Consider the following 25,380-nt stretch of genomic DNA (forward strand, 5'->3'; position numbering starts at 1 on the left):
TGTACCTGTTTCTATGTACAAAGTTTTTGTTGGTACACTTGTTGAGATTAAATCTGTTTTGTATAAAATTATTCGCCGTAAACCGAATGCGAAAAAGCCGGATGCTTTGAAGCGAAAACGAACTGGGTTTTCGATATTGTTAAGATGGTTGGTGTCTTTTTGGGTTTTTGTTATGGCTTATGAGCAATTTGGTGTTTTTGGTGCTGTTAGTTTGTTGGGGATAGGGTTTATGTTTACTTCTAGTAATGTGAAGTCTACTATGTCTGCTGTTTCGTCGTTTGGGGGTCGGAAGTTTAAACCAAGTCGTGATTCGGCCTTTTTGACTAAAGGGATTTTGAATAGGTTGGAAACGATTGTGGCTTTTGGGTTGATTTTTGGCATGATTTTGGGGTCGTTAGCCGGGACTATGTTTTTTTCGTATAAGATTGGTGTTGAAGGAAAACATGTGGTTTATTCGATAAAAACACACGTTCAGGAGAATAATTATGCGGAGAAAATAGGGTTAAGGCAATGGATTGATGATAATAATGTTCCCGGAATTGTTGATAAGTATACAACGCAGTTTTATGAAACGGTTTATGAACAGATTGATAGTTTAGCAATGCAGTATAATGTGACTGAAATTGTTGAAGAAATGAAACAATTAATCGTACCACAATCAAACATGACCAATTCTTCTGTGCCTTCAACTGTATTAACTACCTCAAATCCGTATGTTGAAAAGATACAAGCTTTAAGAAGAATCGTTACTAATCGTGAATGGTCAAAGATTTATCCAGAAGTCAACGCTATGTTAAACGATGCACGAATTAGTCAACAGGATGTAATTGAGAAAGCGAAAGCTATTGCTTTTCAAGGTAAAGATGTGGTACAACGTGTGTTTGCAAGTAGTAAATCGATAATGGGTGGTAGTACTAAGTTGGTTTTTGTAGTTATTAATTCAATTGTTTCTGGTGCTGCGGGAATTTTTAATTTTGTTTCTCAATCAATGGTGTTCATTTGGGTCTTATATTCTTTGATAACATCGGATTCTGGTGGGGTTACAGAACAAGTTTTGAATATGATTCCGATTTCAAAATCTGCAAGGACACGTTGTGTTGAGGTTCTTGATAAAGCTATTTCGGGTGTTCTTTTGGCTACTGCAGAGATTGCGTTTTTTCAAGGATGTCTCACATGGCTTTTGTTTAGACTCTTTAATATTCATTTCTTGTATATGTGTACATTGCTTGCGTTTATCAACCCGTTGCTCCCGATATTTCCGTATTTTTTCTCGACAATTCCGGCAGCATTGCAGTTGGTGCTTGAAGGTAGATATATCGTTGCTATTTGCTTGTCGATTATTCATCTCGTGCTTATAGATTATGGTACTGCTGAAATTCAAGAGGACATACCTGGTCACAGTGCTTATCTCACTGGGCTTAGCATTATTGGTGGTGTGGCATTGTTTCCATCTGCATTGGAGGTAAGTACTAAAGTACTATCAATTTTAGAGGTGGTAAAATGGGTGGGTCAGGCTAATGGGGTGAAAGAGGTTACTTTAGTACAAGTCGAAAAGGGCTGGTCAGAATTCTGTTACAGTAATAAAAAGTTCAAATAATACTCCATCCGTCCCAGAATTATTGTCTTGTTTGACTTTTTATTGGATTTAAGATATATTTGTGAATTGTCTGTTATGTCCTTCATTCATAAAAAAGAAGCTGTTACAAAGAGTAATTAATTACGGAGCAATAAATTAGCTGCCATGCCTATATTGACTGCTCTATTTCTAATAATTAAAGGGTATAATTGGAATTTTAATGGGTTTTTATTGAGGGACAATATATTTTCGGGACAAACAAAAATAGTAGGATGGATAAATTTTTTGAGACGGAGGGAGTACTTAATTACAATTTTAATCAAAATGTGTAAAGATGAAAGCGGATATGTGAATGTAAAAAATGGACTATGGGCAACCCACAACCCAATTGACCTATTCCCCTGAATTTACCCGTTCGAGGTTAAAAAACTAAAAACCCCAATTGGTTTATTTGTAAGTGGGCCTAAATTGGCATCTCTAGATATTTTCCAGTCTGAGATCTTTATATCCTTCACATCATCATCATTTTCTGATTGTTAATTATCGATGATGCAGGGTGCAATAATGGGGCCATTGATAACAACTGTTGTTATTGCTCTGAAAGATTTGTATGCAGAATATGTTTTGGATGATGAACCAAAAGAAGAAAAAAAAGCAGTAGCCAATTCTGCTCCTATCAGGAAAATTCTTTGAGGTATTGTCATAATACTGTATTTAATTTATATATATATATATGGTTAATGGTTAATTGGACAGATTCTTTGTAAAGTTGATGGGTCAATATACAATTATTTCGGTAAAAATTTTTATTCTTTGGAAGCTTTTATTGGCCCAAACAAGTGTGTTGATAGTTAATATTGATGTGAATTGGGTCATAGTTATAATTTTCACGAGTCCCAACTTTTTAAATAATGCATTTGTGTTGCTTACATAGTTACGAACACGGCATATTGTCATAGAACGATTGGGAGTTACATACATTATAAGTCTGCAGACTAATTTGCTCTTTGTTTTTTAAGATGTACTATATATTACCACATCTACAAAAGAAAATGTGGTCTACATGTTTATACGTTGAACATTAAAGAGTGTTTGCTTTTGTCTCGTTATTAGAATTAATACTGAATTATTAGAATTAATACTTACGCTGTATTGGGTTTTGTTGTTGTTTACGTTTTTATCTGAATATATCGGATTTCTATTAGAAAAAAAGGCGAATCTACCTTGTTGACTATGGAGTTTTTGGACCCTACTATTTTGTACTCGTATTTTTTTATGTATAAATTGTTACTAAAATTTTATAGAACACTTCTAAATAAGAAGTTAGGTACCCATGAGTTTCTTTATATCAATGAGTTTTTTTTTAAGTAAATAACCATCTTCTGGGAAAGTTTTACAAAGTATCACATAAATTATATGGGACTATTTTGAGTTTTGATTATTGACACGAATTAGGAAACCATTTGTAAATATGAAAGTGACTTAGAATAATGGTAGATAAAATTTTAGGGTTAAATGATGGTTTAATCCTGCAAGTTTTGACTTTTTATAACGTTTAAGCCATTCAACCTTTTTTTTTTTTCTTTTTCAAACGAGTTAACTCAAGTTTACGTTGACTTATTAGTTGAACCCTTTAAAAAGTTTAACCCTTCAATGTATACAACTCATTTTTGTTATGTACACAACCATCATGCTTTACAGTATTGTACAGTACAACAATGTAAAGCATATTAGTTGTGTACATAACAAAAATAGGTTGTGTACATATCACTCCCCATCAATTAGTTAAACCACTTGACTTTTGAAAGTTAAATTAAACCACTAAACTTTAGAAAGGTAAAATCTTCATCTTTATTATTATTATTATATCATAATCATTTAATTATAAAAGATAACGTAAAGAGTATAAATAACAAAAATCTTCGTAAAAAGATTATACCACTAACATTTTGAATCTGAAGGATTAGGATTAGTTATGAGGGAAAGAAATGGAAGGATTAGGATGAAAAAGAGTGAATCTTTGAAGATTAAATCAGGTGTTGTTTGTTTTAAAAGTTAGCTAGAAATATAAACTTATTTGTCCTTGTTTTAATACACGCGTGTAATTTGATTAATTTTGGGTGTGACATCAAATCTTATAAATATCTGACCTGTAAAAAGCTACCCGTCAAGAAACAGATTTTCTAACAACCGAAAATGAACATTCTGTCCACATCGATGACACATATATACGTAAACATACAAAAACTCATGGTTGGATTAGGTGCCCCATCAACAATTCTCTGTGAGAGATACGGTTAATATTTTCAAATTCATTTGATAGATTCACCGCCATTTGATATTATCTTTTCAAAATACACTTAAATAAATTCTAACAAAAAAACTTGTGTATAATCATTTGAGAGTATTTTAGTAAATTTATACGATTTCATCAAAAAATAAATTTGGAAATATCACCACCCATAAAAACATAGTCACTCTTCACACGCCACATTTTTAAACCTTATTTCGGCTAACGTATACAATATACAGTTATTACATGGTGTGTCACAATATTTTTCTGTTCAACCTTTTCATTCAACCTTTTCAGAGGCAAAATAATCAATATGTATCTATAATGATTAATAAGTATTATATAGTTTGACGTAATTTACTTTCTATCGATTATTTAATAAAGTAAGTTACTCTTTTTTTTTTCTTTTTTTTTTTTGACAAAAAAACGACTACTCATATTTATTGTTCTCATTTAATAGTTATTTCACCAAATTAGTTTTTTTTTTTTTTTTTTTTTTTTTTTCCTTCTCTGTTTTACCTTCTAGTCTAGATCAACAATACATATAAGCTATTCCGTATTTTATAACTTTCATTCCCATCATTTTTCTATTTTTTTACTTTCAATTACATTATCTTCCACTAAAAAATCGTTATATAATCACTATATATAAAGTTATAACAATATATAAAGATGAGATTTAAATTAGCAATCGTAACGTTTATAATTAATGCTGAAAATGTGGAAATTATGGGATCGTGGAACATCAAAAAATGACCACGACTGTAGCTGACTTTTTCTAACCTATTAAACCGTAAAAAAAAGGTGCATTATCATATGCACGTATCAAAGATGATCGTGGTCATGGTTTTTGCACTTGTTGGTTAGGTATCTCACAATATAACTATGATGAGTCATTAACTCAAAGTAATAACCAAAATCAATCAATTTTAATTAACATAATAAGTCTCTTAAACCGTACACTAATTTAATTATTTATAATTAAAGTTACTAATTGTAATCCAATAAACAAGATTCCATAGTTTGCAGTTGAAGTAGCTTAATTTTATTTGCTTAATAAGCACAACAAAACATCAACTAAGTTAGGCCAACCGTTGCTACAAACTTGTTACATTATCTTCTTCTATATCATTGCCTTTGAATCAAAGCAAAGCAGTTTATTGGTTACCATCTCCAACCTTCCTTTCTTTACATATATTTCATTTATTTTCATTGAATTCCATCATATCATCTCTCCCCAATTCTTGCTTAATCACGATAATTTCAATTGATCATGCTCCATATCGATCGGCTTCTTGAAATTTTGATCTAAACGTATTTATGTACGTTTGTTAAAGTTTTAATCTTACCTTTGGATTCGTGAAACTATAATACTTCCCATTTCGTTTTCTTGAAAACTTAATCCTATAAACATTGCTTCAAGACAACTTTGTCTTTATGTTTCTTGAAACCCAAGTTTCATGGGAATAAGTTAGCTTGTTAGCTTCAATATGATAAAAAAATCTTCAAGTTGTGATCTTTTATTTTTTCTACAATGAATACACGATATTTCCTTACGACGGAATCAATATGCAACTCTGCGGTAGCGATTTCATTTTCATTTATTCCTAATGTGGGAGAAGCTGATGGGACGACAAATACTGTGGGCCCACGAGTCCGGGCTACTAGTCGGCCCACAACCACCGTCTCTCCACCTTTCTTGGTAAGAATGGCAATTAGGATATCAAGGGCAAGGTGGTATAGCTTTGCAAGAAGAGTGTTTCATTACCAAAACGGGTCAAGATCGGATATCAGCTCAAACCCGTTTAATACGGGTTCATGGATGTTTATGGAGTTTATGGGTTTGATTTTTCAAATATTGATGATAAGTTTTACTCTATCGATTTCAAAAGAAGAGAAGCCTGTTTGGCCCATGAGAACATGGGCTTTCGGATATGGAACTGGGTGTGTACTTAATTTGGGTTTGTTGTTTTGGAGATATCGGACTTTTTGTTGGACTCAAGTTGGATTAGAACAATCTGCTAACATCGAAGAGTCAAGGTAACTAAAGTCATACAAGTATATAGTCATTTGGTAAGAATTTTGCTAACGACAACCTACATAAATTTATTGTACATTTATATAACTTTCATCCAAATTTCAACCTCAGCCGCTGAGTACAATGTAATTATGTACGTTAACGATGTCTTATTATTAATTTCATGATAAACTAGTAATTGGGTTAAAGTTAATTATTAGTATATCTTGGGGTGGACAAATCCGGTTAGATCGCGTACAACTGAAATATAACCCTATTCGCTTACACATTTTTACTTAAGCTCTTATTAATATGCAGGAACTTGCAGCTGATGAACAAATTTCGAACATGTATGGAGCTATTTTTTGCGATATGGTTCGTGATGGGGAACGTTTGGGTGTTTGATTCCCGATGGGGAACCTTTCGACGAGCTCCAAAACTTGACGTTCTTTGCATTTCGTTACTTGCATGGAACGCCATTACCTACTCATTTCCTTTCATATTGTTCCTATTTTTGTGTATTTTCGTGCCACTTGTTAGTAACATTCTTGGGTACAACATGAACGCTGGTTCCATAAATCGGGGTGCATCTGAAGACCAAATTTCCAAACTACCTACATGGAAATACAAAGAAATCGATCAAGATTTAGAAAATGGAAAATCTGTTATTGACAGCTCGACTACCGTAAGTTTTATTGCCTCGATCGATCATTAATTACGCATTTATATTTTGACGTTTAATTAATTGTACGAGACTAACAAAATACATATAAAATAAATAGGAATGTTGTATATGCTTGACAAAATACAAGGAGAAGGAAGAAATGAGACAATTGGGTTGCTCACATATCTTCCATATGAAATGTGTTGATCAATGGCTCAAAATCGTATCGTGTTGTCCGCTTTGCAAGCAAGAATTAGAACGGTGACGCGGTTATGGATCGATAGTAATATTGTATCGTTGCATTTTAACAAGCAACAAATATATACATGTACCTACATGTATGTGTGCATATATACACCTTCTATTGAAATGCCTTTAACTTGTAGCACGAATATACTTAGTTACTAGAAAATGGGTATTGATCCATTGATGATTTGGGATCTATTTGTCTATATTATTATCATCTTTTTTTCTTCTTACTATCTTGTACAAAGAAACGAATTCTATGAATCGTGTATTTGGGTGGAATCATATATTTGGGTGAAACCATATATGGGCCGGGCTGACGTGAATGTGTTTTGCTTTAGCATGCTAACGGGCCAATAATAGTCGAGATGAATGTTGCTACAAATGCTATTATTATACTTTCCAAAAGTTTAAAATAATCTAATGTAGTACGGAGTAGTACATTTCATCAACTATTTTTAAATTTAAAATACATAAGCGTATATCAATATTTAAACAATGTGATCGGTCAACGTAGACATGACAAGTTCATTGTAAAATAAGACATTTTATGATTTGACTAAGAGCATAATAAAATATAGTGTTCGTTAAATACACCGAACCTTTTAAATTACCGTAAATTAATTATTAACACAATATTGCTAAAATAATTCCTGTATTTTTATTATGTTACTGAAATAATCACATCCAGTTATTTACCGCACAATTAGTTACATTCTTAACCTAACGACATTCAATGGCCGTTAAGTTCCAGTCACAACCTCTCTTCAAATTCCAGGTTAAATCGACTATTCTTCCAAAACTCTAGAAATATCAATTACGATTGGTAATTGATATTAGTTTAGATCATTATGTAAATCGAAGATATTGTCATTAGATATTAACATGCATTGCATTCATATTGCCGTATTTTCAAGGTAATTGAATGGTACAAGTACATTACAAACAAAAAACATCAACCAATTTCAACAAACAGCAAAAAAAAAAAAAAAAAATAAAAAAAAAAATAATATATATATATATATATATATATATATATATATATATATATATATATATATATATATACATCTTATTTATCAAACAACATGTCAAATCAAGTACTAACATTGTAAAGAAACTAGAAAAATTCCGGCCCGCGCAATGCGGCAGGGCCTATCGGGTTACATATTCATATATAACATAGCGTTTTGTATTTACAGAATTAAAAGCGCGTGGCTACGGGTATGGTTGGAAACACGTGGTTAGTACCTAGTATACGTAATGGACTCCACGTTTTTAGCGCTAGAAAAACATAAAAAAAGGGAACAAAACCATCGATATGATGTGGTTAGTTTTGGTTGTTTATTATATCTGTATGTAAATGTATAAATTAAATTATATCCCGAAATGTATACCGTTTTTAAAAAATAGTCCGTTTCGCGCATAGCTAGTTGCCTTGTGTTCATAAAATTATTTCGAGTTGAACGGTGATTTCGGAAAAATTTAATTCGAAGCGAGGGGGAAGATACGCCCCATTAAAATTTGGGTGAAGTTTGTTTTTATTTTTTAATTAAAATAACGATTTTACATTTTACACCCCTATGTGGAGGGTCGAATTTGTATGAGGGTTAAAGTTTGAGGGTTGAATTTGTTTTCTTTATGTGTTGTTTTGAAAGAATTTGGTCATGTAACGACCAAATTCTTGGTGGCTATTAGTGTGTGTGTGTATATATATATATATATATATATATATATATCTGTTGGGCTGTCACAGGATGAGTGTAATGATAACCTTCAGGATGATTAACTAATGGGGAGGCTACTGATTTACCTCACGATCCAATTGATCCAGTTGATGAAATTGGTAAAGTGAACACTATCCCTTCCAAACGCAGCAGAAGGGACAACTCAAGGAAGAAAACAAAGACTACAAGGGTCCGATCATCTGGTAATAACGATTCAATCTCTACTAATTTCAATAATTCTACTTGGTCTAATCTGATGAACTGGAGAGCCTCGTCTAGAATTCTGAGAGCTAAGAAAATAGTTAGAAAGGTTCATATACTTCGTAAACCTAATATGAAGACTTCGAATTCCAATACTTCAAGCAGGAAGAAAAAGAGGGGTTCGCTCAATGGTAATTCGAAAGGACCTAGTCATGCATCTAGAGGCAAGAACCAATCTTTTTACAGTGAGGGCAACATACGTAAATACATGGTGGGAAAACAGAAAAAACAGTCCGATTCAAATGTCAGTGAGTCTCTTTTCAGCAATGGTTCGGTGCATTTGAAGGAATTTGGCGATATGATGGTGTTCAATGGGAAGCGGGGTAGAAACAATAAACTCATGCCTCCAATGTGCTGTTTATAGGTTTGTTTTCTTATGAATATTCTCTCTGTTAACATTCGTGGGTTTAGAAAGGATGGGAAGGTGAATTGGTTTAGAAATCTATGTGTTGAAGCCAATCCTATTGTAGTCGTTATTCAGGAAACTCATAGTCAAAAACTTAATGATAAATGGGTTGAATTGTTGTGGGGTAATTCAGAGTTTGGTTATGTACAGAAAAAGCCTAATGGTAGGTCTGGAGGGTTATTAACAATTTGGGATCCCAACTTATTCGATGTCAATCAAGCGTTGAGGGTGATTTCTTTTTAGCAATTAAAGGTGTTCGTAAGGGACAATCGACTGAAACAATCATAGTTAATATCTATGGTCCTCATGACGATGAAAATAAATCGAAAATGTGGGATGGTTTGGAGCAGTTAATGAGTTTTGATAATGATGATTGGGTTCTGTGTGGTGATTTCAATGAGCTTAGATGTGATGATGAAAGACAAAATTGTGAATTTAATAGTAGAAGAGCTGATGCGTTTAATAGGTTCATTGACCGAATGCAATTGATAGAAATTCCTTTGGTTGGCAGAAAGTTTACTCGTATAAGTGATGATGGTTGCAAGTTTAGTAAGTTGGATCGGTTTTTGGTTTCGGATTCGTTTGCTCAAAGATGGGAAAATTTAGCTAGTGTTGCGTTACATAGGAAACTTTCAGATCATTGTCCACTTTTACTTCGGTGCACTAATAACGATTATTGTCCTAAGCCTACAAAAATCTTCGATGAATGGCTCGAACATAAGGATGCGGATGAATTGATCAAAGTTGAATGGCAAAAGGATATTATGTCCTGATATAATTTTTCAAAAAAAATTGAAACTTGTCAAAGATTCTTTACGCATCTGGGCCAAAACCACATTTGGCACACTTGATGAAGAGATTGATGAAGCAAAGGAGTTGTTTGTAAATTTGGAAAAAGAAGCAGAAAACAATAACATAAGCGATGAGGAAAGAATCTCTTGGTTAAATTCGAGAAAGAAATGGGTAGACCTGGATCAAATAAAATGTAATATGTTGAAGCAAAAATCTCGAGTTAAATGGGCTGCTGAGGGAGAAGATAACACAAAGTTCTTCCATTCGGTAATTAAAGAAGATACAATAAACAAAATTTTCGTGGTCTCAATATTTCAGGTGAATGGCAGGAGGACCCGACTCTAATTAAAAATGAGGTGTTTAATTATGTTAATGATATTTTTTTCAGAATCTTCTCACTCTAGGCCAGTATTGTTCGATTCACTTCAGACCAAACTTACTGACTTAGAAGCAGCAGCTCTTGAAATGTCGTTTGATGAAAAAGAAGTCCGAGAGGCGATTAATGGTTGTGACAGCTCGAAAGCCCCGGGTCCCGATGGTTTCAACTTTAAATTCTATAAAACATTTTGGGACATTATTAAAGATGATTTAATGAAGGCCGTTAGATGGTTTTGGGAACGAGGTGAAATCTCCTTTGGATGCAATGCGTCTTTTATTTCTCTAATCCCGAAGGTAGATTCTCCAATTGAACTTAAAGAATATAGACCAATTAGTCTCATTAGCAGTTATTACAAGATTTTGTCTAAGATTCTTGCCTCGCGGTTGTGTGCTGTCATTCCCAAATTAACTGGCATTGGGCAAAGTGCTTATTTGAAGGGCCGCTCTATTCTTGATGGTGTCCTCATTTTGAATGAAGCACTAGTAGATTTGAAGATGCGTAAAAAGAAAAGCTTTGTCTTTAAAGTGGATTTCACTAAAGCGTTTGACAGTGTTAATTGGGACTTTTTATGTGATGTTCTGAGAAAAATGGGTTTTGGTGCGAGATGGATTAAATGGATCAAAACTTGTCTTTCGTCGGCTTCGATCTCTATCTTAGTTAACGGCTCCCCTACCCAAGAGTTTTTCCCTCAAAGAGGGATTAGACAAGGTGATCCGCTTTCCCCTTTTCTTTTTATTTTAGCGGTAGAAGGTCTTAATGCGTTTACTAAAATTGCGCTTCAAAGGGGTATAGTTAAAGGTGTTTCGATTGGTAAAGATGAGGTGGTTCTTTCACACCTCCAATACGCAGACGATACAATCTTTACGGGCGAATGGAGTAAAAGTAACATATCGAACGTGGTGAAATTATTGAAATGTTTCGAGGATGCTTCGGGGTTAAAGCTCAACATGTCAAAAAGCTGTCTTTATGGGGTAGGGATTTCGAGTGAGGCTATTGAAAGAATTGCAAGTCGGATAGGCTGTAATGTAGGGTCCTTTCCAATTTTTTACTTGGGATTACCGGTAGGCTCTCGGATGACCAAAATGACTGAATGGGATCCGGTGATTAAAAAGTTTCATAAAAGATTCTCGGATTGGAAGTGACGTTTGTTATCATTTGGTGGAAGATTAACCCTAATCAAATCGGTCCTTTCTAGTTTACCGTTGTACTATTTCTCCTTGTTTCGTGCTCCTTCATGTGCCTTATCCTTGCTCGAAGGTTTGAGACGTAAGTTTTTTTGGGGCGGGATTGGGAATGATTCTAAAATGTCATGGGTAAAATGGGACTCGATTTTGAGTAATTATAATAGGGGGGTTTAAATGTGGGTTCTTTAAAAGCAAAAAATTGGGCGTTTATCGGTAAATGGTGGTGGAGATTTAGAAATGAAACCAATTCTCTTTGGGTTAACGTCATTAAAAGTATTTACGGGCGTGATGGTGGGTTAGGATATTTGGGCAATGCTAGTAGTTTAGGATGTGGTTCTCCGTGGAAAAACATCATTACAATTTCTAAACACATGAATAACTGCAACTTTAATTTTGTCAAGACGTTTAAGCTTTGTATAGGTGAAGACTCGGCATACCGATTTCGGGATGATACTTGGCTCGATGGTAGAAGCTTGAAGGATAGATTCAATCGGCTATTTAGGCTAGAAAGTGAAAAGGATACATTGGTTAGAGATCGAATTAGTTGGAACGGGTCTGCTTGGGTTTGTCATTGGAATTGGTGTCGTGAGCCTAATGGTCGTGTTAGATGTGAATTGGACAACCTTGTTGCTGAGATTGCTGCCATTCCACGATCGGCTAGTGAAGGTGATAAATGGAAGTGGATCAATTCTCTTCTTGATGACCAAATTTTAGATATAAATGATGAAGACAAAGAAACCATGAGAAATAACTTTGTTCCGTTATCCTTGAATATATTTTCATGGAGAGTAAAGCGTAAGAGAATTCCGGTTCGGGTTGAGCTTGATAAAAGGGGTATTGACATGGAGAGTGTAAGGTGTCCCACGTGTAACGATGACATCGAATTGACGGATCACGCGATGATATTTTGCAATCACGCTTTAGATGCTTGGGATAGAGTCTTTAAATGGTGGGGGTTAGGTAATTTCTCAAATTGGAGTATTCATGAAATCTTGAATGGAGACGGATGCGGTGCGCAAACCTCAATCGGTAGGAAATTGTGGCAGGCGGTTGAATGGGTCAGTGGGTATCTCATTTGGAAAAATCGAAATCAAAAAGTTTTTCGAGATAAAATGTGGTCCGGGACGAGTCTTTTGAACGAAATTCAAATAAAATCATATGAATGGATTGCAAGACGTGCCAAATCTCTTGATATTGAATGGCATCAATGGCTCGTAAATCCTCGACAGTATCTTGATTACATCCCTCATAGATCAGGCATATACTAACACACTCTTTGATTATGATGTTGTTTGTTCTTGTTTTTGTAGTTAGGTTACAGCTCCTTTTGTGTCTCCTCTGTTTCCTTTTACAGTTTGCATCATGCTTCTGTTAATACTGCATACAAGCATGGTGTTGCGATGTATCTTTCTTTTGTTCTTGTTCTTAATATATTGGCCTTTCCAATATATATATATATATATATATATATATATATATATATATATATATATATATATATATATATGTATATATATATATATATATGTATATATATATATATATGTATATATATATATATATATAGGCTTGTCGAGTCAACAACATGACAACATAACTACCTTATATCAAAATCTTTTCACTTCTTGATAGATTACTGAGCCGCTTTAACAACCTGGTTTGTCATCCCAAGATTTGAACAAAATCGTCTATGTTATCTCATAACCGGTTAGCTATTAGTCAGTAAACCAAAAGTATATGTACATGTATCTTCTACAATTTTTTTTTGAAGAATTAGCTTTTGTCCAAGATAAATAATCACAACTACACTGGTAAAGTATTATAGCAATCAAAATACAAATTGACCATAAAATCGCCATCGTGTATAGTCCCCATATCTACTGATTTGTCATACCCCCAAATAGGGCCGGGGAAATATGACTTCACAATATCACAACACAAGTATGTATAAATGAGAACGACTCTAAATGAGACGTTTTAATAAAATTTGATTTGCAGCGGAAACATAATATTTTTTTACATAATGAGATACATATGTAAATAACAAATGATAAGTCTAATATGTGAACTCCAATGCAACAGCTAACTAAGCATCATAGGGCAGCACACAAGCTAATCTTCACCTGAGACAAACATGCTTAAAGTGTCAACATAAATGTTGAGTGAACATCATAGGTTTAACAATCATAATAAGTTTTAGACCACATGATTTAATTTAAAATATCAAAATATTCAATATGCCATGAGTTATAATATCGAACTAAACATTAACCCCTGATACTGTACGGGTGTCGGCAATCATTATTATGTACCCCATTGACGATCATGCCAATGGGTAGAGACGTCACTCTCAATAGGCCTACTCACAATAATTAAGCTTTCAAAATTCCAATTCCAGCAATTAACGATATTATGGCGGGGATTTGCATGTAACAATAAATACATGTTTAACAAAAGTCTCACGAAATTGCATATCAAATAGTTTAGGCACTTGTGTCTAAATTATAAATCATTTAAAAGCAAGCATGTGTCTCACCCAAAAGTTTATAAAAAAGTTAAGAAATAGTAGAAAGAGGGGCTATGAAGTTCACCTTAGTAGCAAGCAAGTAATTCCACGCAAGTAGTATGAACGGAGTATGTAAACGGAGATCTCAACCTAGAGATATAACCTTGGATTAGTTAATGTCTAGTAGACATAAAGTTTGTTTATTAATATAGCAAATTATATTAACAGTGACCAATTTCGAGAAAAGTTCCTATTTCTCAAAAGTTTCTATATTTGGAAACCTACTATTTATGGAAAACTTCCACTTATAGTAATCTTCTAGTTTAAGAAGTTCGGGTGATAATTCTTAACAAAGATGTTGTACAATCTCGCCCAAACTTCGTTGCTATCATGCAAGTCACTTGAATGATCTATTGTTTCCGGGCGCCCAGGACTCTTGACCAGAATCTAAGTCTTGGCATTCGAGATCCACAAGCGTGTCCCATAATGGCAACAAGGATCACTGAAGTGTGAAATCTAGTATATAAATTATCTCTGGAAATATGCCTGGTTTAAAGATTACTACACACTAACGGGCAGTGTACCCGATCGTGCAATAGTATAAAAATGGTAATTCCAAGTATCGTTCCAAGGACAGTATTAACGTGAGAATTAAGTTTGCAACTAAGAAAAGTAAACTAAGTTAAACTATGAAAATTGAAAGTACGAGATAGTTTGTTTTGCGGCTATTTAACGATTAGCCAAATCAAGATAGCTTTGAAAATAAAAGACAATATTTTTGGTTTTTAAGTTTAAATAAAAGAAATGCAGACTCAACAGAAAAATAAAGATATTTGAATTCAATGGATAAAAGAATGTTCGCCTAGATATCCTATTCGCAGTGTTGGATGATTTGTTATTAAGCACTAGTTCTATTAATCAATGCACGCAATTACAGAGTCGGTTTACCCAGAGTTCTCTTTTAGCAAACACATCAAACTAGGACTTATTGGCTTAGGGTTCCCTTTCACCAAAAACTATCTTTCGTTTGTGACTTAGTAACTAGCTAATTACAAGATTAAGATTCAATTGGTTACGCGTTCGCTCCACACAATTCACCCCTGTTTTGTTTAATTACCATACCCGGTTTACCCCCTTGGTCCAGTAAGCACCCAATCGGTTAAGACAAATCAATTGGAAATTAGATCACTAAATTGAAACAGGGTTCCCTTTGTTCAAACAAGATTCACTAATCAACCTAGTATCAATAATTAACACCCACAAGAATGGTTCTTAATCAAAACTCATAATTATCATGCATCAATTAATAAAACCTCAAAGTAACATCCAAACACTTGCAAATATTCAATCTAGACAAACATTAAGAGTTTAGCCTACAATCATGGCTGAAATCAAAATAACAATAAAAAACATAGAGAAATTCATTGTTGATAACAAAAGAATAAACCTAATCAAAGATTGAAATCTGAACGATACACGAATCGAGACTTGTTCCCGGAATGATTAGTACCTTAGAATGACCTTGAAGATCTCCAAAAATCACCTAAGTTCGTCAAAAAGTGGCTGGAATTCGTCAGGATACGATTATTCTAAATTAGGGTATTTTTCGGCCTTTAAATATGGGAAAAATCTGGACCCGGGCCTCAACTCGCGCGGCGCGCCAAGGACCCCGCGCGGCGCGCCAAGGACCCCGCGCGGCGCGCCATTTCACTGTAAACTGAATCTTTGACCTTCTGATATGCTCGACATGCTTTTCTAGTTAATTGGCGCGGCGCGCCCTATTTTGGAGCGGCGCTCCATTATAATATTGCTGAAACGAGCTTAAAAACATCATATTAACACCAAAACTCGAACCGAATCAAACCTTTTCACTCGTAAACATCGAAAGACATCCAAAACCATCAAATAACATCAAATTTAACCTTCTTGGTCTTGGAACTCAAACTTTCACAACTTTAACCAAAATAACTCCAAATCGTATCCAAAAGGACCAAAATGTACCCGATATCGCTAAGGAAAATGCATATGAAATACGCGATATCAAACAACCCCACACTAGAGTTTTGCTTGTCCTCAAGCAATGAAACTCGATAATAATCTTCATAATGATGAAGTAGAGGATCTCAAGTCATAACATAAATCTTCAAAAGAATCGGGAATCAAGTGGGAACCGAGCACCAAAGAATAAGCAATCGAACACATGTGCCAAGAGAACGCACGGGCTACCCCGCAATTGGTCAAGCCAAGCCTCCCACAGTGCCTAATATCGCGAGATGTCGGTAGAAAATAATGTGCTTAGGAGGATACACATTACGTCCGGATATCATCGATGGTTATGAGGTAACCGTCTAATCCGTTAAGTCAACCATAAAGATTGAGGTTCATCAGGCTTAAAAGCTGATATCTTACCTTTCCGGAGGTTATCCACTGGGAATCTGATCAATCACTGACATTTTGTGTATCATGGTGAGCTTCCCATTTGGCTAGCAAATCTCCCTCATTGAGATAAGCTTCGACTACTAGTTTCCCTGTTTGATGTTGAGGCCTGGTAGATTTCCAGTAGATTTTAGCAATGACTTTTCAAGACTTTTCGTCACCCTACAACTGGTCTGGACTACAACTTCTGAAATGAATCAGCAAGTGTGTCGTTCGGGAGACTTGACTCCCTTTAGGATGGAGTGGATTCATCCTGTATGGTCATAAAAGGTGGTCGAGCGCATACATTATCCTTGTTAGGAGAAACAATGAAGACCGCCCTATAAAGTTTTCGATCTAGCGTATGGCCCGGCTTCGACCACACGATCCAATCACCGTTCATACGGTTGACACCCGTTTTTGTACAAGTGACCTACGTATGAACTGAATGTTCATGTAGGATTTCACATTCAAAATAATGAACGTGTTTTGAAAGTTCAAGACTTTCTCCTCTAACAGTACCTCATCGTGAAATGATGGGTAATGAAATGGCACGCTTAAGAGGCATACGTACCAAGTAGGACGGTCGAAAGACTTTACTTCCTTAAATGAGTGGATCTGAATCACTCGGAAGTGCCAATCTGTTTCAATTGACACCGATTTTGAAAAATCCCGAAAACCTTCGGGTTCCATAGCTTTTGGCTATGGGTTGTGTTGTCTAAGCAAACACAAGCACGTAGCTATTGCTCCTGAAAAGGACAGCACTGGTGAAGCTCAAGGCTCCTCTTCCCACAGTATCACATCATTAAATGATACAATAATAAAATGATATAGTTTCGGAAGTATGCTATACCAAGTAACCAAAAGTTTTTGATCTGGCACGTGATTCGGTCACAATCACGCTATGCAATCACCGCTCTCTCACGGTTTACACCCGTTTTGGTACAGGTGACCTACTATTGAGTTCCCCGAACTCGTAGGATTTCATGTTAATGGTAATGAACATGTGGAACAACTTTGGCTTCTTTAAACATCATGAAATATAAATACCAAGCCATACTTAAACAAGGGTTTTGGTCGAATTTTTAACTACTTTTATATATATATTTTTTTTTTCTTTTTAACTAACTAATTTTTCCAATTTTTTTTTTTATTTTCCCCTAATTTTTCAATTTTTTTTTTTTTTACGACCAAAACTCCGTGAAATGTCAAGTCTTTTAGATATCAAAACCAAAATAATGATGATTCTATTAATAACCAACCCGAGAGATTTTACATCCCCCACCCCACACTTGAGATCAAGTAATGTCCCCATTATTTGAGATCAAAAATGGATTAAAATCAAAAGGGTAAGAAAAATAAAAACTTATCGAGCTTAACCACAAATCGTGGAATGACAGTGACAGATGGCGCTGAACTGACTGCCAGCATAAGAACATCGTCCATTCCCGATTCTCACACAAATATCATCACTCAAGTAGTTTTGCTGAACTTAATGCCAGACTTGAAAAACCGTTTCTCCAACACACCTAAGAAAAAGCAAAACACACCAAATACATAAATGGGAACAAGGTGGTACCACCTGGTACCGAAACGCCTTGCCCCTAATAAGGTCTCAAGTACATCATACGAGAAATAAAAATAGTCAAGTACAACCAAATCGAAACGGAAATAGTTTAAACAAATACAACAATAATACGTGCAACACATCAATCGCTTCCCGGCCAAAAATCTCTCAACGGGTCCCAAGTCACGCCATAAGTATCTTGGCACGCTTGATACGGGTCATAAGACGGATCCGGTCTCGGAGGCGTCACGGCGGTGTAGTCCGGAATAGTGGTTTGCGTAGGAATGTACGCATCCGGCACACGACGCATCTGCCGTTGGAGCTGCCTCTGATGAATTTCCCACTGATTGTGGGCCCGAATCCCTCGAACATCATACTCTATCCTGTCAACACGGTCGCCCAAATTACCAACCTCTGTCCGAACCTGACCCAAACTCGTGTTAAGCGACCCATAGTTACCCTGATGCCACGTCATCAACTCCTGATTATGACGGCGCTGTTCGTCATACATACGCTGATTATGCGCAACCTGATCATTATAAAATGTACGACTATCTTGGAACTCAAGATGCAGCCCGTCAACACTATTCACCAACCCATTAAAAGCTTCCTCATCGGGAGTCCATACTCCCCGAACATTACCACTAGAACTCCCTGCTTCATACGTGGACCCAATACCACGTCCTCTACCTTGACCTCGCTGTTGCTGTTGCTGTTGACCTTGACCCTGTGGTTGTTCTTCATCCTCTACCAAAACCCAACCGTTCGGTCCTCGCCTAATAAAATCGGCTTTAGCGAAAAACAAAATGTTTGTTACCATTGCTTCGACCCCCGCGATAGTACACCTATCAGTAGGCACAGAAAATGCCTCAGCTATACGTGTCACAAAATGGCCCCCTAACAACGGGCGCTCGGGACGATTATCTTCACCGATTTCCTGAAACCAGGACCCCAACATAGTCGGCACATCAATTGCCTCTCTCGCTTTTATCTGCTGGAGGATCCAAAGATCCTTTCGTTTAATTTTGTTTGCATTTCTCCGGGCCATGAACATAGTAGCAATCATTTTAAAAAGAATACGGTCCACCGGACGTCGAAGATTAGACTGAATGCTTCTACTAGAACTGAACGCCCTAACCCCCGGATTAATAATCGTTGGCCAATACTCACTTTCACTAAACTCGCCGTCACCGAAAACCCGGCACCCCAACAAATGGTACTGTAAATCTATATCATCATTTAATTCGGGGTACAAACCCAACGCCCGAGCTAACTCAACCTTACTCATTCGACGGTCCGCCCCGCCAAGCCTAAATGTCAAAAAATCCGACTCACGAGGAGCAACTCGGGGCCGACAACTTACGGTCGAAAAGAACTCAACAGTCAATTGCTCATAAACATCTTCGTTAATCTCAAACAAACGCTCATACGGTCTCAACTCATTACCGCTATAAGTAACCCATAAGTAACCACGCAATTCTCGATAAACATGAACACTTTCATTTCGAAGTTGCGTCCAATCCAAGTAGTAAGTTTGCTCAATCGGACGAGCAAGATTGATGTTAAACCTTTGTTCCAAATCCTCAATATTACCAACTTGGGTCAACCACAATTCAGGGTTGTTCGGTGGTTGCTGTGGTTGGTTACCTCTTGTTCTCTACATTCATGAAACAAGTAAAAAACAAACACAAAACTCAAAAGTTAGTGTTAGTCATCATAATAAGCACCAAACACCTTTACAATCAATCCTTGCTTCATGTTAATTCACTTTCAAAAACAATTACCAACTAAACAAAACAACTCTTGTGAAAACTTTTTCAAAAACTAACTCTCAACCAACTCACATCATCCATCAAAACAAATAACTCATAACCTTATTCATCAAACAACATAACCAAAACATAACAACATGATTACTTATAACTCTTTTAAATTCCAAAAATCCAATAACTTCATCATGTTAGCAACTTTTATCAATTTCAACAACCATTAAACAAAAGCTTCAAAACAATTCAAAATCATATGCTTAATCATCACTAGCATGGCAAAGCACAAAATTGGAACAATTTAGCTTAAGTCAATCAAAACAATTGACCCGCCCATATGGACACTACCCCACACTAGTTCAAAAACACATGAACAATTCAAATACCAACACTCCTTCAAACAATTATCCCCTTTTTATTTACCAAATTCGGGCTCTTAACCCTACAAACCCTAGGTTCATGTTAAACTTCCACAAACACCAACTTTAGCATAAAATCAAAGCATTTAAACATTATCTAACAAAAACCCATGACTAATTGAATCACATAACCCAAATTAAAACAACCCCACACTAATTCATCATGTTAATTAAGAATTAATCAAGCAATTTACATATAATAAGATGAAATTAGTAGAGAAAGGAACAAATTCGGACCTTCTTGGGTGCCATTCTTGAAAGATTAAGGTTACTTGAAACAAGAAATTAAACTTAAAGATTTAGGGTTTTGTAAGATCAAAGGATTTGTAGGTGTTAAAGATGGGTGTGAATGAAAATAATTGAAGTAATAAAGCATAAAAGACATCTGGTTCCCGATTTTAAGTTATGTGGATGGGAAAATTCGGGTGTAATTTAAATTAAAAGCCCAAAACAGTCTACCCGACCCAGGTGGCGCGGCGCTCCAATAAGTCGCGCGGCGCGCAACAAAACCGCGCGGCGCGCCGAATGCTCGCGCGGCGCTCCGAATAACTGAAAAACGATGTCGAGTGTTTTCAAAAACTGATGCATCAGATACTACACAGTGGCGCGGCGCGCCCACAAATGGAGCGGCGCTCCACCTCCAGAAACATCAAAAATTCGTTTTTACAAGTCTCTAAACCCAATTTTCTCACCATCAAACTACCAAACAAACCCAATAACAATCCCATCATGATCATGTTGCACATATTATCAAACAAGCACAAAAATATACAAACTCTACAACAATGTGAACCTTATTTAACGAGTCGTTCACACGACTCGTCCCCAACTTCAAGCGGCGTTGGGATCGGGTTCAACGTGAACCTCGTCATCAATCACTAACGGACCATCAACATACTTCTTCACACGATGTCCGTTAACCTTAAAGGTGATACCATTCGCATTTTTCAACTCGACCGTACCGTATGGGTACACCTTAACAACCTCAAATGGTCCCGTCCATCGGGACTTAAGTTTTCCCGGTAAAAGCTTCAATCTAGAGTTAAACAAAAGCACTCGGTCGCCTTCGTTAAACTCTTTTGGACCCTTTAACTTCCTATCATGCCATTGCTTGGTCTTTTCTTTATAAATCAATGAATTCTCGTACGCATCAAGGCGTAACTCACCAAGCTCATTCAATTGCCCCGCCCTTAGGCGTCCGGCTTCCTTCAAATCTAAATTGCACTTTTGAAGTGCCCACATAGCTTTATGCTCAATCTCCAACGGGAGATGGCACGCTTGTAGTGACCCGAACTTTTCCATGTTTATATATATTAATTGAGATTAATATTTACATGATTAAATGTTTCCAACATGTTAAGCAATCAAACTTGTTAAGACTTGATTAATTAAAATATGTTTCATATAGGCAATTGACCACCCAAGTTGACCGGTGATTCACGAACGTTAAAACTTGTAAAAACTATATGATGACATATATATGGATATATATATATATAGTTAACATGATACTATGATAAGTAAACATATCATTAAGTATATTAACAATAAACTACATATGTAAAAACAAGACTACTAACTTAATGATTTTTAAACGAGACATATATGTAACGATTATCGTTGTAAAGACATTTAATGTATATATATCATATTAAGAGATATTCATACATGATAATATCATGATAATATAATAATTTAAAATCTCATTTGATATTATAAACATTGGGTTAACAACATTTAACAAGATCGTTAACCTAAAGGTTTCAAAACAACACTTACATGTAACGACTAACGATGACTTAACGACTCAGTTAAAATGTATATACATGTAGTGTTTTAATATGTATTTATACACTTTTGAAAGACTTCAATACACTTATCAAAATACTTCTACTTAACAAAAATGCTTACAATTACATTCTCGTTCAGTTTCATCAACAATTCTACTCGTATGCACCCGTATTCGTACTCGTACAATACACAGCTTTTAGATGTATGTACTATTGGTATATACACTCCAATGATCAGCTCTTAGCAGCCCATGTGAGTCACCTAACACATGTGGGAACCATCATTTGGCAACTAGCATGAAATATCTCATAAGATTACAAAAATATGAGTAATCATTCATGACTTATTTACATGAAAACAAAATTACATATCCTTTATATCTAATCCATACACCAACGACCAAAAACACCTACAAACACTTTCATTCTTCAATTTTCTTCATCTAATTGAACTCTCTCAAGTTCTATCTTCAAGTTCTAAGTGTTCTTCATAAATTCCAAAAGTTCTAGTTTCATAAAATCAAGAATACTTTCAAGTTTGCTAGCTCATTTCCAATCTTGTAAGGTGATCATCCAACCTCAAGAAATCTTTGTTTCTTACAGTAGGTTATCATTCTAATACAAGGTAATAATCATATTCAAACTTTGGTTCAATTTCTATAACTATAACAATCTTATTTCAAGTGATGATCTTACTTGAACTTGTTTTCGTGTCATGATTTTGCTTCAAGAACTTTGAGCCATCCAAGGATCCATTGAAGCTAGATCCATTTTTCACTTTTCCAGTAGGTTCATCCAAGGAACTTAAGGTAGTAATGATGTTCATAACATCATTCGATTCATACATATAAAGCTATCTTATTCGAAGGTTTAAACTTGTAATCACTAGAACATAGTTTAGTTAATTCTAAACTTGTTCGCAAACAAAAGTTAATCCTTATAACTTGACTTTTAAAATCAACTAAACACATGTTCTATATCTATATGATATGCTAACTTAATGATTTAAAACCTGGAAACACGAAAAACACCGTAAAACCGGATTTACGCCGTCGTAATAACACCGCGGGCTGTTTTGGGTTAGTTAATTAAAAACTATGATAAACTTTGATTTAAAAGTTGTTATTCTGAGAAAATGATTTTTATTATGAACATGAAACTATATCCAAAAATTATGGTTAAACTCAAAGTGGAAGTATGTTTTCTAAAATGGTCATCTAGACGTCGTTCTTTCGACTGAAATGACTACCTTTACAAAAACGACTTGTAACTTATTTTTCCGACTAGAAACCTATACTTTTTTTGTTTAGATTCATAAAATAGAGTTCAATATGAAACCATAGCAATTTGATTCACTCAAAACGGATTTAAAATGAAGAAGTTATGGGTAAAACAAGATTGGATAATTTTTCTCATTTTAGCTACGTGAAAATTGGTAACAAATCTATTCCAACCATAACTTAATCAACTTGTATTATATATTATGTAATCTTGAGATACCATAGACACGTATACAATGTTTCGACCTATCATGTCGACACATCTATATATATTTCGGAACAACCATAGACACTCTATATGTGAATGTTGGAGTTAGCTATACAGGGTTGAGGTTGATTCCAAAATATATATAGTTTGAGTTGTGATCAATACTGAGATACGTATACACTGGGTCGTGGATTGATTCAAGATAATATTTATCGATTTATTTCTGTACATCTAACTGTGGACAACTAGTTGTAGGTTACTAACGAGGACAGCTGACTTAATAAACTTAAAACATCAAAACATATTAAAAGTGTTGTAAATATATTTTGAACATACTTTGATATATATGTATATATTGTTATAGGTTCGTGAATCAACCAGTGGCCAAGTCTTACTTCCCGACGAAGTAAAAATCTGTGAAAGTGAGTTATAGTCCCACTTTTAAAATCTAATATTTTTGGGATGAGAATACATGCAGGTTTTATAAATGATTTACAAAATAGACACAAGTACGTGAAACTACATTCTATGGTTGAATTATCGAAATCGAATATGCCCCTTTTTATTAAGTCTGGTAATCTAAGAATTAGGGAACAGACACCCTAATTGACGCGAATCCTAAAGATAGATCTATTGGGCCTAACAAACCCCATCCAAAGTACCGGATGCTTTAGTACTTCGAAATTTATATCATATCCGAAGGGTGTCCCGGAATGATGGGGATATTCTTATATATGCATCTTGTTATTGTCGGTTACCAGGTGTTCACCATATGAATGATTTTTATCTCTATGTATGGGATGTGTATTGAAATATGAAATCTTGTGGTCTATTGTTACGATTTGATATATATAGGTTAAACCTATAACTCACCAACATTTTTGTTGACGTTTTAAGCATGTTTATTCTCAGGTGATTATTAAGAGCTTCCGCTGTCGCATACTTAAATAAGGACAAGATTTGGAGTCCATGCTTGTATGATATTGTGTAAAAACTGCATTCAAGAAACTTATTTTGTTGTAACATATTTGTATTGTAAACCATTATGTAATGGTCGTGTGTAAACAGGATATTTTAGATTATCATTATTTGATAATCTACGTAAAGCTTTTTAAACCTTTATTGATGAAATAAAGGTTATGGTTTGTTTAAAAATGAATGCAGTCTTTGAAAAACGTCTCATATAGAGGTCAAAACCTCGCAACGAAATCAATTAATATGGAACGTTTTTAATCAATAAGAACGGGACATTTCAGTTGGTATCAGAGCGTTGGTCTTAGAGAACCAGAAAATTTGCATTAGTGTGTCTTATCGAGTTTGTTAGGATGCATTAGTGAGTCTGGACTTCGACCGTGTTTTCTTTAAAAATGATTGCTTAACATTTTTGTTGGAAACTATATATTTTTAACATATGAATATTATGTGATATATTAATCTCTTAACGTGTTTGATATTATGTGATAGATGTCTACCTCTAGAACAAGTCCCATTGACTCACCTAATAATAATGAAGAGTCAAATGTAAATTGGAATGATTTGTGGACTGATTCACAAGTTCCCGAAGAGGAACCGGAAGAAGAGTTGGAACCGGAAGAAGAATCCGAACCGGAAGAAGAATCGGAACCGGATGAAGAAATAGAACCGGTGGGGGAAATAATAAAACGGTTAAGTAAAAGAAAATCCTCAACCAACCGACCAAAGTTAATTATGGTCAATGGTGTTTCTGCCAAGGAAGCAAAATATTGGGAGGATTACCAATTCTCCGATGAATCGGATTCCGACGAGAATTCCGATGATGTTATAGAAATTACCCCAACTGAATTTAAAAAGGCAAAAGAAAATAATAAGGGAAAGGGCATAAAAATAGAGAAATCTAATTCCAAC

At 35.1% G+C, this 25,380-nt stretch overlaps 3 protein-coding genes across 4 annotated transcripts in view; all 3 read left to right on the top strand.

Moving 5' to 3' along the window:
• Positions 1–6,319, top strand: part of LOC139852339 (uncharacterized) — a 6,740-nt gene extending 421 nt beyond the window's left edge. Inside the window, exons 1-4 of one of the 2 annotated variants that reach the window (XR_011761029.1) lie at positions 1–1,462; positions 2,132–2,270; positions 5,847–5,909; positions 6,205–6,234. The exon at positions 1–1,462 is cut by the window's left edge and continues 421 nt beyond it. Coding sequence is in view for 1 of the 2 variants with exons in the window: in XM_071841613.1 (XP_071697714.1) it covers positions 1–1,462; positions 2,132–2,269 (1,600 nt within the window). In the remaining variant the exon portion in view is untranslated. Of the gene's footprint in view, positions 1,463–2,131; positions 2,271–5,846; positions 5,910–6,204 lie in introns of both variants that reach the window. The other variant, XM_071841613.1, reaches the window with a different exon arrangement.
• On the top strand, positions 4,469–7,002 carry LOC139852340 (E3 ubiquitin-protein ligase At4g11680-like). The gene is made up of 3 exons (XM_071841614.1): positions 4,469–5,909; positions 6,205–6,571; positions 6,669–7,002. Exons 1-3 carry the CDS (start codon positions 5,404–5,406, stop codon positions 6,813–6,815), a joined length of 1,020 nt encoding a protein of 339 aa, XP_071697715.1. The 5' UTR covers positions 4,469–5,403; the 3' UTR covers positions 6,816–7,002.
• A 3,110-nt stretch (positions 7,003–10,112) lies between these two features.
• On the top strand, positions 10,113–12,813 carry LOC139853520 (uncharacterized). The gene is made up of 3 exons (XM_071842911.1): positions 10,113–10,131; positions 10,371–11,461; positions 11,710–12,813. The coding sequence occupies exons 1-3, from the start codon at positions 10,113–10,115 to the stop codon at positions 12,811–12,813; spliced, it is 2,214 nt and encodes a 737-aa protein (XP_071699012.1).
• Positions 12,814–25,380: the final 12,567 nt, after the last annotated feature.

The sequence above is a fragment of the Rutidosis leptorrhynchoides genome, chromosome 6 (genome assembly GCF_046630445.1).
Source record: "Rutidosis leptorrhynchoides isolate AG116_Rl617_1_P2 chromosome 6, CSIRO_AGI_Rlap_v1, whole genome shotgun sequence".
NCBI lineage: Eukaryota > Viridiplantae > Streptophyta > Magnoliopsida > Asterales > Asteraceae > Rutidosis > Rutidosis leptorrhynchoides.